Source organism: Bombus terrestris, chromosome 3 (assembly GCF_910591885.1).
Source record: "Bombus terrestris chromosome 3, iyBomTerr1.2, whole genome shotgun sequence".
NCBI lineage: Eukaryota > Metazoa > Arthropoda > Insecta > Hymenoptera > Apidae > Bombus > Bombus terrestris.
This window is the reverse complement of record NC_063271.1, coordinates 12,251,924-12,268,198: the sequence shown is the minus strand read 5'-3', so window position 1 is coordinate 12,268,198 and position 16,275 is coordinate 12,251,924. Positions and strand designations below refer to the sequence as shown.

The window sequence follows — 16,275 nt, the reverse complement described above, 5'->3', positions numbered from 1 at the left end:
AACGCGACCATATTACCCATTCTCGATCGACTACCACGTTATGGATTTTCGAAACTGCTTGGTATGGTCGTTGTCTTCTGGACCAAGGTTGGAACGGGTCTTGATCATTGAACTTTCGAGCTTCCAGTTCTCTCTTATCCTTCTTTTTTTGGATGGTTTGATTGACGTCTACTTAAAGAGAAGAAGGAGGATTGGATTGGAGTAATTTTGGTTTTCGATATTGTATAACATTGTTGAATTTTGATGTGCCATTGGATATTGGTAGTGGTGAATTTGAATTTTGTTGCGGGTCTGAGATTTTATTGTAGAAAAGTATTGGTATCAGGTTTTAATGGAAGTTGCAGTCAATTAAAAAAGAAAAAAAGGAGTCACAGATGTTCATCGATAGAAACAGTTTTATTGCACATTGTATATATGCGTATTTGAATCTTCACTGTGGAACTAGATATCAGCGGTGAATTTATATTTTCTTATCAGTTTGAAGTTTCTGTCGGAGTGCATTGGAATTAGATAAATTTAACAAATGTTATAGTTAGTTGCGCTATACAGTTGTGTTATAAAATTTAGTGCGCAATTTAATACACTCTACAGTTGATTAATAAGGAAGCTATAGTCCCAATTGATTCAACTTTCATCATGTCCATCGACACTGAAGTACTCATCAAACATATCTAAACCTGAAATCGGAGCCAGTGTCAATCTGAAAGTAACTCACCTCCTATCCGGTCGTACCGTGACGCCGTTTATTTTCCTTGAATATAACACCGCGTAGAAGGAAGATTGACTGGAATAATTGCATAATTCATCCGTAAGAAGCAGGCAAACAGAACCTGCTGTAGGCTGTGTCGGCACACCAGAGGATACCAGTTCAGGCAAGGACAGGACGTGCGTTCTTCCAGGTCCATATCTTGCTATTTATAGATCCTAAATATTAGCTAGAACGAAGGCTGTGTTGGTTGGACTGGTAACTCGTTACACTTCTTCGGACCACGGCACACACCGTTGAAACGCTTCTATCGTCTCTGTTCGTCCCTTCTCGCGATAATTATCCAACCGGCTCGCAAGTTCCTTCAGTCAGACTAGCTTTTCTCTCCTTCTTCTTATGCCACGAAATCGTTCGATCGCGCTTTATGCACGCCTCGGCTATTTATAGATCCTAGATCGTTGCGCGTTCGCGCGCGATCGTACGTGAGGAAATGTTGGCCACCGACCAGTTAAGGGGGGAATATCACGGTTTTCTGCGGCTTGATTGCCGCGTCCTCCGTGTCCCCCCTTTCCTCTCGTCTTCTCTCCCCCTTGACTTATCGATTTTCATCGAAATTACTGTCCTCGACGGCCTCGAGCCTCTCGCATGCACTTGTCCCGACTTCCCTTCTGCCAGAGGACGAGCGCGAGCGCTCGAATGAGTCGCGATTAGGTACTCGAGTGTCACGCTACCTTGATGACTGCCTCTCGGCGACGCTTTGTCAGGTCGTCCTCCGGAATTGCCTCGAATAATGAATTCAATCCTGCCTTTTTGCGCGCCTGACTCTTCAATCATTCCTTCTTTCTTCCGATGAAATTGTACGGCCACTTCGGTGGTCATTTTAACTCTGTTTTATTGTAATAGGGTTAATTTACGGGTGGTTTTTCGAAAAATGGTTCTTAGGGTTTGTTAGTAATTGAAAATGAGTAGATGTAATTTGCTTCGTGTTTCTTTCACGAGATATTTATATTTAGCTTACGCTGAAAGTATTTTTAGAAATAAAAGATAATAAATATTGTTCATGCTGATCAAGCAGGTTTTCGTTCTGACCACTAAAGCGTCATTCGTTCTATACGTTTTGCGACCAATGTACTTGTACGTCTTTAATAATCATTAGGAAACAAGGATGTATTTTATGATAGATACTATTAAGATACTATATCCACATAATTGAGTCAGCTAATTATTGCCTATCAACCAGTCAATTAATGTACCATGTTCCCCAAAACTTGAAATATGAATTAGGTAATCTCTCAACTTCGGCATATCCTCAGATATCGATTAATTTACCATCTACACTACGTTCTAAAATCCCCACATATCAATTAATCTACCACTTTCTCTGAACGTTCAAATCCTAATTAATCTTCATTAAAACTTAATTCCGAGGGTTATTACGCATCCCCTCGGAGTTAACGCTTTTTTTTTAAATAATTGCCAATGTTTTCTAATAATTCCGTTAAATTGGTATTTTAACTCTAACATCGTCATAAACATCGAATTTCACCCCCTCCTCTTTTTCCTGTTATAATCGAGGATACGATCAAGGACGACTCTAGCAACGTAGAAACCTGAGAACCGGTGGGGAAACCCATGGATCCTACTGCGATTTGCCGCCGAAAGGGGATTTTATCGCGGGTTTATCCACGTGAAGTTCGCCTGCAGCAGCGGGGCAGGTTTATAAATAGCCTTGAAGAGTTGTACGCGGATAGCACGGGGCGCCTAGTACCTGATGCCGATTACTCCTGGCGCCAGTGGTGCGCTGCCTTCTCCTGGCTCCTTTAATGGCCGACAGTTAATGGGAAGTTAATGTCCGACGCTGTGTTAAGTACACGACCGGTCCTTCTTCCTCTTTCCACGCTTTCTTCTTTTCCCCATGATTCTGCCGGTTTCTCGTTTTTTCTTAGATTTTCGCATCTTTCCTTCTCGCGTTCGTTGCTTCTCTTACACAAACCCCATTGTCCTTTATTTCTCTCTGTGCTATTCTTGATTTTATGGACTCGAGTCATTTGAAGCCGGGGTAAGGCTGTTTAAGGTAATGGAGAATAAATGTTGCTCGTGAGAGCTCCGTGTTTATTTCGGTCTAATCGTCTTGCATATTTTGATGCGTTTCACCTCTTCGGCTACGAGGATGGGATTCCTATTCATTGCAATACTTCTTCGGTGCAATTATATCGGATTATACCGTTTCTGTTTCTCAATTGTTACAGGATGAATAACTATATTATCAGTATAAATGAATAAATCGTAAGTAGATACTTCTGAAAAGTAATAAACTTTCTTTCTTTTAATTATTGAAAATATGCCATAAAGATTTTTAAAAAACAAAGTTTTTTCGAGCAGTATCGTTAAAACAAGTTTCTTGGTCTCTATATACCTGAAGGAGTTACCGTTAAAGTTTGCTTAAGTTCTGTTTTTGTCTTTTTGCCAGTTGATCATGATAATAGTGAACTTGATCAAAAGTCGAAATGAGCTTATCATTTAGGAAAGTAAGCTAGGAACAAGAACGGGTTTAAAGATTTATTTAAAGATTTATTTGCAAGTATAACTTTTTTTATTATGTATGGAAAAATCTTTTCCAAACGTACTCTTTTAACTATTCACTGAAATATCAGTAGAAAGATGCGTGTTTTCCTCGCATGTATTTCTAGTTTCTCGTATCCTTTGACCGACAAGAAATCCCGGGACACAGGAATTCCTGACAAGGACTCCACCTCCGACCGTCGATGCCGATGATGGATTCGTAATCACCAGTTTCTATTTGCAGTTTCTGTCGTGAGAACACAGTCATCGTGACGGGAATAGAACCTGCCTCCTGGTCGATGCACCTTCGCGGGAAACGAGCCTGCACGTCGTAATGTCGATCGGTGATGGTCCTCTCTTACGCTGCCCTTTCGGTAAAGATCCTCCGGACTAACGTGAAATATTCATAGCAACAACGAAATTCGCCTATGTACTCACATCGAGACGCGAAATTTTAACTGCTAATATTTCACGTTCGTATGTTGGATCAAGAGTTTGTCTGTCATGAATTCACAGCGGCAGAAAAAACATCCCTCGTTTTTTTAAAAATTAGCGTCACTTTTCGCGTAGGTATTCACTTATTGTAACGTGGTGAATCTTTCGCAATAAAATGTTGCACGGTTGCTATGAATATTTTGCATCGATCTAGGGAGATTTTCGCTTCGTAGTTCAAGTTCCTTCGTAGAACCGCGCGAAATCGTCAATTTTGAACAACTCATTATCGATAGATCTCGACATGCATACTCGATGAGCACATCGATTCCTACATTGTTATTTTTTATTTCCTCTCTTGGATTCTGAAGTTAATGTTTTATTATCGATTGCAGGGAGTAATTGTATGTGTTCTTGACATGGTTCGACGAAACCGGTTGTTTATATTCATCTAGCACGAAGATTTGTTGCGTATTGGAATATTCTTCGTGATAATTGTTTCTCTGAAATCGAAACTTGTCGATCGGTTTAAGAAAAGAAAATTTAATTGTGCAATTATCACTGTTGCAAATAATCATCATCGACTGATTCACATTTAATTGATCGGCATTGTGAAACAAATGATTCCATCACAAAGGATCCTCGAGATAACCGACTCTTCTTCATAAAGAGACATTCACAGATAATTAATGACACAACGAGTATAAGTGGGAGAAAGCATACGCGCGAAAATACGAGACTATTGCGATTGCAGACATAAGACACGTGCTCAGTCAGTCTATCTTCGGGTTTCCTCTCCGTTTCGTGACATCCGCTCGTCGCATATTCGATGCATCATTGCGCATCCCATCGATGCGTGTGTACTGTGCAGCTTCGAGACAAATGTCTGGTATTAACCGACAGTTAAAGATTCGTCTCAATAATCCAATAATCTTCTACTTTACTAAGCATCGAAGTTGATATTACTGACATACAGAAGAGAATCAGAAAACAAATTAGAAGAACGTAACGGTGTTAATGTTTAACCCAGTAAAACATTTGTTTAATATTAATATTCGAACTAATATTTATCGTTGTTGAAATTTTATCTCTGGAAGCGACGTTCTTTTTTGTCAGATGTATCTTTGCATCCAACTTCGTTGTGAATGTTACCTAATTCAATAATCAAAAAACATCTCTCAAAGATATCTTAAATATTGGCGATCTTTTTAACGTAAAATTTAATATAAATTGTATTTGTAACTCAGCATTGGAAAAGTGATTGTTCTATTACCCCGGACATTTTTGATAAAATCGAATTCCAATCAATCTAACGCAAGCCAAACTTCTGTCTTTTTCATTCAATCATCAAACTATAAAATAACGAAACCATAGTACCATGAAATTACAATTACCGCAAGCATTAAAAACACCAAACTATCGTTTACTTTTTTGCCAGAATGACAACAAGAAGCACATTCCAACGAGAAGAAAAGCGTTTCCCGATGAAAATCGTTTTCCCCGCACGGTTAGGTACCGCGAGCAATTCAACTGTGACAATTCTCACGGGAGATTGAAGTTGTACGTCCGTGAAAATGTCTATTCGTCGACTGGCCGTAGTGGCAAAGGCAGACGAGCGGAGAAGGTTTCAAGGGTTTCATAAAGATCCTGAAGGGCCCCCGCGTTTAGCGCTATTATGCGTATGTTTGCACGATACTAACCATAAAATGTAGCGCGTCTCATTGCACAGGAAACGCTATCGTTTCAAACGTTACGATTATGGCAATGTTAACGAATAAACTTGACTGGCATGCACAGGAAATGACGTATTAGTTTTATATGTGCAGTCCAGAAATCACGCGTTTCCTCTTTTCACGCGAAAACCTTCCCACGATTGTTCGCAAACGTCGAGAGGTATACGAGGATTCTATCTTCTTCTTCTAATTATGGTGTTCTATTGTTTTGCGCAGAAGACATTTTTTCTCCGGTTTCAATTTTGATGAACATTGTTGATTTCAATGCAGATAAACTTGAACGTCTTGTTTACGATGGTTTTCATTATAATGCCATCACCGTTTAAAATTAATCTTCAATTGAATTAAATGCTTGTATTACTGTTTATTATCGTTTTGTATACAAGCTAAAGAACAATATCAAATATAATCGATGTTGGTTTTTCTAGGGAATACCGATTTTTTTTTAATTTCGAAACACGCACGGCTGAAAATAACACGCTAAAATATTTCTTAAAAAATTCTTTTCACAGATATACCACGTACGATGGAGATTGTAGAATCACAAAGAGAAATCTATTTAAGTTATTCTGTCACTATGTATACTAATTCGATACTGCTTTTAAGGCGTGAATAATTAATTCGAAAACTCGACCAAAAATCAAATATTGATACTTGGCATTCTCACGGCTATAAAACAACATTCTCCATCTTTGCGTCGCAGTCACAGTAGCAAACTCACACTTCCCTTCATTTTGATTTTCAACTTCGTTCAGTACAGCAACTACTTCACACTAAACCATACATTTTTCAAAATTACAAAACCTATCGTAAACATTGGCTTCATCCCTGTTAATGCGCTTCTTCTTCTCGTACTCTTCTCATTTTCAGTGAAACTTCGCTACAGCTTCTCTATCTCTGGTAAATAAACCTACCTACCGATATGGTGGACGTTTCCTGTAATCTTCAGGAGTCTTAACGCCGCGTTTAGAGCAAGACGAAACGCGAGTCCGACGAAGTACCGACTTGAAGAGTGCTAACGAACATATCCACGTCGTCGGTGAATGCAGCCGAGGTTTGCTCAGCAATTAGCTGGCCTAGCCTCTGTCCGACTGGAATTCACCGGTGAACGTGGCACGCTCGCGTATATCGTTCTAGGCTCGAAGCTTCTCCTCTTCTTTCTTTTTCTGCTGAAATTCTTTTTCGTCGGACGAGGAAAAAAATAAAAGAGTCGTTTCGAGAAACGCCGTCAGGTTCAACGAACTGCTGATTTTTTTTTCCTAGTCTCGAGAGATGACTTCGACGAAGATGAGAAGCACCTCCAACGCGATATGGAGGTGCTACGAAGACGCGGAAGTCGTCACGAGAGATTCTGTTTACTCTGTTCAACCGCCGGAGATTGCCGGCTGTTTCGTATATTTGCCTCGTCAATTGAATGGGCGATTTAGGAAGTTTCGTGTTAGAGAGGATGGAGGAAGATTTGATAATGGGGCATTGGTATTTTAAATGCCTCTTCGGGGACGATTCATGAATAGTTCGCAGCGTTTGGGATTTAAGAGGCTGCATGAGCGATGATTTATTGCCATTCTGGAGAAAATAAGCGAGGCATAATTTTTTTGTTTGTTATTATTATATCTAGGTTTATTTTTGCGATTATTATTAATTTAGTTTTCACTTCTGCACTCTTTGTTAATGACGTGTGAAGTAAAATAGGTTTGATCGGACATGAAACATATGTCTTTGATTTTTATTAACTTTGGATTTTTTCTAATTACGAGTTTAGTGATTCTTCTTTTATAATATAGTGATCGTGCATATTTTAGGCAGCGAGTAATATAGCACGTAAATATAAAAATATAAAAATAAAGAAAACATTTATCGTCAAGCAATCTTCAACTATCTTCCAACGTACCGTTTCATTCGATCCGCCACGTCTGGATACTCAAGGTCTGCAACAAAGTAGGCGATGATAACCTGAAGTCGATCGATAATCAATTTTCATCTAGTATTTATAGGGATACTGTTACTTACCTACTGAAAGACTGGGATCATCGAACCGAAGATCACAAGCTACAAGGTATCGGTTGTTTGCTGGCGTAGATGAAACCGACTGGAACTGTTTTCATCGGCTTTCGAATCGTTCGCTGATCTATGCAGAACCCAACCAGGGTCGTTTAAAAGCGCCTCATCTATCTACGATCTCGTAATGATCGTTATTGTACCGTTACTCTCGGTCAAGGTTCCCGGCGAGATCGAATTGAAATATCACGTCCGCTCCGGTCAGCGATCTTCCGCGTCTTTCCATGCCTCTCTCCCGGTTTCCTTTCCCTACAGGCGCTTGTAAACAACGATTTAGGAACACCGTCATCGCTGATTATCGATTCAGCTTGTTCTGCTTATGATTTATACCGTTCAGTAGTAATATATTTCTTGAAAGATCGAACATTTCCATTGCCGATTTATGGGACAAGTTTCAAGATTTCAATATTTATCGTTATGTACTGCTCAGGTTTTGGAAGGTATTTTTGATCAAGAGATTAGAATTATTTATACACATTCATATACAGAGCAGCACTGTATTTTGAATATTTTATAGATTTCTGTATGTTATACGAATCCATGCATTTTTTAATTTTTATATTTCCTATAAATGTATAATAATTCACAGTTTAATGGACAGTTTCTGCGATTTTCGAATGAATAATTATGGTGGAATATTTTCGCTTTAAATTGATAGGAAGATATAATCGTTTGGTTGGCAGAACTTCATGTTTCTCCATGTTTCTCTAAAAAAAGTATATACTACATCAGCGTACTATATTAGGAATTTCTGGTTTACATCAAAGAGTAGATTTGTGGGATGAATTTGTTTTTGAGTCGCAATTCTATAATCCCATTTGACGGAAATTATGCGAGAACGTAGGATTTGAAGAGATTCTCGTGCCAAACGGTGGTTAAAATAGCGCAATAAAAGCGAATCCTGTTCCATCTGACGCAAGGTTTTGATAAATTGTACCACAAGGAGTCAATTAAGATCTCGCTGATAATGAAGTACCGTGGTTTAAATATGTAATTAATAAACAAACTTGTTCCTTCGTAGTCTTGATTTTATTTCTCATGCAAAAGTACCGTTCAACAATTTTATGTTGAACCACTTTTAGAGTTCAATGGTACCAAAATATCTTACTACGATATAATGATACATAAAGGAAAATAATTATAGTGTCGTGCGTATGAATCCTAAATTCGACTATTACTTATTATTATTATTTTTTTACAAACACAGACTTGGAAAACCGAATAATATTTTTACAGCACGAAATTGATCTTCCTTTTAATTTTTACCTCTTATTTTCAAATTCTCCAATCTGTACATTTTACGCTTCGGATCACAATCTTCTGCCTTAAATTCTCTTCCCTAACACCTCGTACCCTCTTTTATGTCAAAATTCCAGTAAAATCATCCTCAGCAGAATCCGCTCCTTCATTACGCTCGAATCGTCCCAACTTAACCACCGTTTCCATTAATCGTCGACGTTCTCGTTCTTTCGCTTGCCCGTCCGCTATTACAAGCAAACTTAACCCAAACCGACACCCAATTCCTCTAACATCGATCAAACTCTGAAACTTATGTAACACGGGGAAGGAACGATCAATCTAGTCCCAAAGTCGAGTTGTGAAAAGAAAAAGGAAAAATCGCGAGCATGCTATGAATAAGCAGAGAAATGCAACGCGTACGTCGGGATAAGGATAGAGTGGATAGGCTGATAGACGATCGCACGAGGTCGTGGCACACGCTCGAAGGATATGAACGAGCGAATAGGTTGAGGGTCGTGAGTGGCCGTTGACCCTGCGTTTGTACCTGCGCGAAGCGGAATGGCGAGTATTGGTACCGACCACCTAGACAGGCTAGAGTACCACGTTGGTAATAGCTTCTCTAGTCTACCGACCTTCCACTCGTAAAAACAAATATTTATGGACACCGCACCGTTCAAGAGAAATGCGTCTCCGGAGCCCTTGAACGCTCGAGGTTCCATGCGGTCGGGACAGGTGTGGCTTGTTAATTGGTCGCTGAACCACGGCTTGTATTTCGGGGTTCACCAGACGTGGTGGTATTAGGGAAAAATTCGCTCCGCGATGGATTAAGTAGATTAATGATTGGTTGTTATTGACTTTGAAAGAGATTGAGATGTTATTAAGGGTGTCTGGGATGATATACGTATCAAGGGTTAAAGGTTTGCAATTTAAAAAAGAATGTTAATTTAGAATTTTGCTATTGCAGAAAGCTCTTGAATCAACAATTTCATTGAAGAAAGGGGAACGATGTTCATATATTAAGGGAAATGCACCCTGTAATTATGCGATGATGTAGCAGATTGCTAGGTTTGAAATAGCATCAAGGATTTTTGGATCAACAGACCTACGTTGTGGATTAAAAGTTTGGAATTTGGAAAAACTCGCAGAAAACTCTTTAATTAATAATTATATTCGAGCAAATGAAATAATGTTTACGTATTAGGGAGAATGCGCCCCGTGATCGATTATGTGATTTAACAGTGGATTATCGTGTTTGGAATAGTATTAAGAATTTTTAAGTCGATAGACACATATTGTGATATGATTAGAAGTTTGGAATTTGAAAAAATAATCTTTAAACCTAATCTTTAAACGATAACAAATCATAATACATAAATTAAACCATAAAAATGAAATCCAATTTCTTAATGATGCTGCCGTTTATTCAACTAACAATCTTTAATTAATTATATCACCTGATCTTCTGGTTGCAGTATCCAGCCGGTGCATCCAGCGAACTTCTGCCAGAGGACAGAGGGACTGGATATGCTTCACCTGGAACTTTGCCCCCAAACGCGGAAAATATTTCCCCGGCTGCGAAGGATTTGTTAAAACGAATGCTCCAACCGGACCCCTGCTTGAGGTTGAGGTCTCTCTTAAGTCTGCAGAGGATCGCTTTCTACATGGGTTACGATGTGCAGAGTTACATGCAGAAGAAGGTACGATGATCAGATTCGTTGAAATGTTCTGTCGTTTGATAAAATAACGCTTTATAGAGCTCTCCTTTCTTCCTTTTTTTATTTACATGTATGAGAGTTACATATCCACGTTCATGTTTTCGAAGGGAATTTAATCTACAAGATAGTTGCGAGAGGCTTCCTGGACTGGATTCAAATAGCAGTTGTTTCTCTTTTGAAAGATTTACATTTTTCTATTCTACGCTTACGACAGAGCTTTGCAACGAAACCGATATTTAAACAATCCTTCGTACAATTTATCCTCCAAATTTCTACAGGAATCTCCGTTTCGTCTGCTAGGACGAAAAGTCGAAACTGAGCAGGAGGGCAGGATCAATGAGTTCTCCTGTTTTGACTCCTCTTTGGGGGATAGCATTTCTCACGTCGAGGATCGATGATCTCATCAATGTGATCGTTAAATAGTATTGTTGTCCTTAGTCATTCCAGCCTAAAGCCAGATCGATTTTGGCCGAAAGATGTTGTCCAATTATTTTTCTAACATTTTTATTAACGTTAGCTTGTTGCTCGTTGGTAGTTTTATATCGAGCAACGTCGTCGATGCCATCCATTACTTTTAAGCGAATGAATTACCGTGGATTTTAAACTATTTAGATTATTTTCTAGCTCGAAGAGTGATATTTTTTTAACTCTGACTTAAGACGCGGAATCTCCTATCCTCTGGTGCTATTTTTCAAGAAAACTGTTGCGACGTTCAGAGGCTTTTTTTATGAATTAAGAATAAATTGCGGAGCTTTTGTAACATGAAAAATCAAAAATGTTGATGTGTCAATGTGCGATTGTAGCTTCTGTGTGCAGTGTACTCGATGCTTGAGTTCTGTTTTCTAACCCCGTTGCGTCGGCAATGGGGCGCGAAAGCAAAGAAACATATGAAAGTGAAATGTATCTTACTATAGAATAAAAATAAATTGTTGTTGTGATGGTGGTCTGTGCAATTTTTGTAATCTTTAATTTTTCATTTCCCTCTACTGGATAAATAGGGTTAGTAAGAAAAAATATTCAAAGAAGCTGTTTCTAATATTCATAGTGATTATAAAGGATCAAGTAAATCTGGTTTGACGATTTTAAATTAAATAGAAAACTCAAAATTTACTTATTGTATTAAAAAATACTTGAAAAATAAAAGTTGCATGATATCAAGGATGATATGCAGTATAATAACCAGTCTTTTGTTACTTTGCCTTTTATAGAGATATGAAAGTGATTGTTTATAGATTTGTCTTACCGTCAAGAATATAGTGTTTGATGATTCGATTAAAATTATCATTGGAATCGTTTTCAGGATACAGCGTGAGAACGCGGTTGGTCTCAGTTTACAAAAGTTTTAATTTTTTTAAGAATAGTTAACAGTATTTTTGTTACAGTATTTCATCGATAATACAATAAATTGCGATAAATCGTAGTGCGTACAAACTAACAACAAAAAAACAGAACGAATCTGGATCGAAAAACGCAGCGTCTTTTTTTTTTTTATCTTATACATTTCTTCATATTTGAAATCAATGCGAGAACACTTCTCTTTTCTTCTTTTCATTTTTTTCTTCTTTGTTGCCGTTTCATGTCGTTTTTTTCCCATTTGTATCCATTGTGTATCCACGAATGTACCATTTTGAGATTTGTTGCTTCGTCTTCGTTCATCTTCACACGTTTCAATTTTTGTTACTTTTCGTTTTTTGCTCCTTCTTCTTAGACGAGGGGAGACAGCTCCCTTTTTTCCCCTGGGAGTGCAATCAATCGAAGTTTTATGGTAATAATAATTATATATACATTATTATTCTTACACTTAGAGGGTTTCTCGATATATAATACAACGCATTCCTTCAAATTACGTCCCGAACGACGCGTCAGCAAGCGATCACTGGTCGAATGTTTCTTTCTGTCTCTGGTCTGAATTCAAACATCAATAAAAAGTGGAATAAAAGGAAATAAAATTATATTAACATTATTAAAAAGCGATCAACTTTTAACAGAAATCTCCTAAAAATAATAAAATTGATCGAAACACGAAGGATCGCAACAATTTCCTATATCATTACCGTCCTTAATCTTATATCATTCACAAAAAAAAAAAGAATAAAAGTTAGAAAAACTTTCATGGAATTCTAAAATATAAAATTTCAAAAAACACGAAGAAACAAAATGTACCACGTTTCATTATTGGCCCAGTTCACACAATGAAACCTATTTTTCTAACAATAAATATACAATAATTTTATCAATAACAAACACATTAAAATCAAAGAATATTTAAAAGGAGACCTACGAGAGGAATGGCAGACTAATTGTTTAATATACAGAATTAAAGTCGCCGTTCGAATTTAATTTTATGAACAGTGAGTACGGTGGAATACAAAGGATAATATAAATGACTCTTGAGAGAAAGAAAGAGAGAGAGAGAGAGAGAGAGAGAGAGAAATTAGAATAAAGTTAATATAAAACATTGAAAAATTGGGATAGGGTTTAATTTTTACTGACAATGAGATCGTTGTTTCAATGTGCCAGCGATCGTTCGCGGGACGCGTCCGCGTTTTACAAAATTCAAACCACACGCGAAGCTGACGAAACACGTTGTCGCCGTCTTATTTGTCGACGACAAGCGGCCCTTGAGGAAGCACGGCTCAATCGTCGGCTAGACACGCTTCGACTTAGTTTACAAAATTGAACGAAATTCAATAATTACGTCTAATTTTATATAACTGCTTCCACTCCGCTGCTCGCGGAGTCGTTTTGGTAAAAATCCTTTGGGCCGGCCGCAGGCACTGGTCTCGTGTCTTTTTTTCTTTTTAATTTCTTGGCGATATACCTTCCTCTTTTTGGCTGTTTTATTGCATGGAGGAAAGAAATCATTGGTTTTTCCCTCTACCTTCTTAAGACGTTTTTAGAAGATCGATGGTTTCGTTGGAAATAAAGGTTGGACAGATACATAGGGTTGAGCAGAAGTAAATAAAATCGCGAGACCAGCAACTGAAAGCCGTGAAGCCCGTTCGTAGCTACGAGGTGCTTCTCTTAGTGATACAGCGATCACTAAATCGCGTACTCGTCGCACGAGATTTATTCACACAGACGCTCTTTCGTTTGCATTCAACCACTCGTTCATCCCTCTTCACACTCCCTTAAATTACGAGTTACCTTATTGTTGTTACTGTTTCGTTATTGTTTAATGATAGCGCTATCGTAAGAGATTATGATACAAGTAGAATCGGCCGTGTTTGGCACGGCCACTGATCGCGACAATTTCTTTTTACAGCCTGACTTTTTCCCCTCATGCTTCTTTATTTGTTCTTTGTTTTGTTATGTAGCTAGAGCGTGTGCTCGATTTTTTACACGGTCCGCGAATTTTATTTCTTTAGTTGGCTTCTTGAAACGATTATTTATTAGGATCATTCATTTGTCTCAATACATTTGTTTTGAATTTCACAAATATCCATCCTAATTGTTATTACAATTATTGTTCGATTATTATTGAAGCGTAATTAATAGAATTATAAGAAATTTCGGATATTTAAATAGCTGTTGGCGTCACATTATTTGATTCTTACGATGTAGTTGTAGAATTATTTCGGACGATTTCTAAAGTTTGGGTGATTAGAAATCTGAATTTGAAATAGAATGTTAGAAATGCGAATGTCAAATCGCGTGGTAGAACGTGGTAAATACGTGGTAGAACGTTGAGCGATGATGTCATTGCCACGCGTTGAAATCACTGCACCAATGCCATAGTGTCATAATCCTTTAACCCAGAACATCTCCGAATTTTTTCAATATATTTCATAATTTATTCATTCAAAAATGCCAAAATATTAACCTTTTAATTAAAAAATGTGGCAGAGATAAAAATTTGTCTCAAATTTTCGAAATATTCCCATATAAAAATTATTCAATGAAATATTAAATAATGTCAGATGCTTTAGAACAGTGTTGATTGCCAAATGATACTTAATTTACAGAGGCGTTATTATGTTCCGATAATGGGAATTTCGCGGAACGTGAGTAAATCGAGCTTGTACACACGATAAGATGTACGAGGATCAAGAGCAAATCGAAATTGCACGGGGCGAAGGAGATGGAGAGCAAAAGTCGATGGCGAATTTCGATGGGATCGACCAATCGATCGTGGCAGAGACGTCCGATAAGATGAAAGAGAGAGAGAGAGAGAGAGAAAGAGAGAGAGGGAGTGTGTATTTTTTTAAGGGTGGAAAATTTCTGCATTTTCGGTTTGCTCAAAAATGTGGTCGGAAACGTACTGGTTCGATCGTCGCGAACGATCGACTCGACAGTGACGTTTGTCGGCGCTGATAAATAATTTTATCGCGCATCTCCTACATAAATCATGATAATAATAATAATACAATAATAATAAAGTTAAAATTATAATAATTAAAATACAATAATAATATAATAATATTAATAATAATAATCACGCAGACTGGACAGAGCGCGGCGAAGATATCCAACAATTGTTCTCCCTGGTTCGTTTTTTACGCAATTTTTTTTCTTTCTTCTTCTTGTTTCTTTTTTTTTGTACACAAAATACCAACTATCTGTGCTGGAAAACGCACATACTGCTTGTACGCCTCGATATAATAATATATATAATATATATATCTATATATATATATATATATATATGTATAATATTTATATATGTATATAGTACTTATGTATCGCCCGCGTTTAGGGCACCAGTTTTCTTTTCTTGTTCTTCATTGCCTAATATCAAATATTTATAAGTATTCATTCGTTCTGCCATGCGTAATATCGTTTAGCGTGTAGCGTGGATCACTATTGCGGTGTGTTTTACAATGTGTTATCTGTTATTTTTTCTTCTCCCCTTTCGTTACGCCTAAAAATCTCCTCAACTTATTATTTACAATTGTTCGTCGTTTAATTAATCGTTATGTTTCGCATGTCGTGTCCTGTACACGTCGCTTCTAGATCATCCGTCCTCGAGAGTGGCTCTCATACGATGAAAACGGTGAAACTTATTCGAGGAAAGAAAGGAAAATATAACGAAAAAGGGAAAGGATAAGAAATTGTGAAATGTGTGCACAAAGAGAAATGGGAAAATCCCGAGGAGAAAATTTAAAGGTATTCTCGTCGAATTTTACCATTTTCACTCTCGTTCTTTCGCACCCCTAAAACTTTCGATTTCGATCGATTCTTATTCTTCCGTTTACTCTATCTTCTTTCCTCTCTTTCTCCCGATTTAATTAAACATTCATCCACATAGTACATTCATACTACACACCAGACAACCCGGAAATTAATGGATACATTTGTTCGACTACACGGTAGCCACAGCGCTCGACCAATGGAACGAGAGAGACGCTTCATCTCCCTACTTTACATTGTTCCTTAATCACCTGCGTCTCCGTGGTTCACTAGAAGGTCTTCGTACTCTTCCCATTCCTTTTTCTCATCATCATCATCATCATCATAATCATTATCATCATCATCATCATAATCATCATCATTATCATTATCATCATTATCATCATTATCGTCATTATCATCATTATCATCATTATCATCATTATCATTATCATCATCATCATCATCATCATCATCATCATCATCATCATCATCATCATCATCATCATCATCATCATCATCATCATCATCATCATCATCATCATCATCATCATCATCATCATCATCATCATCATCATCATCATCATCATCATCATCATCATCATCATCATCATCATCATCATCATCATCATCATCATCATCATCATCATCATCATCATCACCACCACCATCATCATCATCAATATCATCAATATCATCAATATCATCATCATCATCATCA

At 37.6% G+C, this 16,275-nt stretch overlaps 1 protein-coding gene and 1 long non-coding RNA gene across 7 annotated transcripts in view; one reads left to right on the top strand and one right to left on the bottom strand.

The window, feature by feature from the left end:
• Nucleotides 1–12,877, top strand: part of LOC100648013 (serine/threonine-protein kinase S6KL) — a 69,144-nt gene extending 56,267 nt beyond the window's left edge. For 5 of the 6 annotated variants that reach the window (XM_012321125.3, XM_012321126.3, XM_003394517.4 and 2 more), the window contains 2 exons: nt 10,203–10,427; nt 10,724–12,877. In XM_012321125.3, the coding sequence (XP_012176515.1) occupies nt 10,203–10,427; nt 10,724–10,843 (345 nt within the window). In that variant the 3' untranslated portion in view covers nt 10,844–12,877. Of the gene's footprint in view, nt 1–5,138; nt 6,063–10,202; nt 10,428–10,723 lie in introns of those variants that run through there. The other variant, XM_048404210.1, reaches the window with a different exon arrangement.
• On the bottom strand, nt 6,791–8,086 carry LOC125384697. The gene is made up of 3 exons (XR_007223372.1): nt 7,444–8,086; nt 7,325–7,361; nt 6,791–6,999 (listed from the first exon to the last, which is right to left on the bottom strand). It is a non-coding gene; the product is annotated as an uncharacterized LOC125384697 (long non-coding RNA).
• Nucleotides 12,878–16,275: the final 3,398 nt, after the last annotated feature.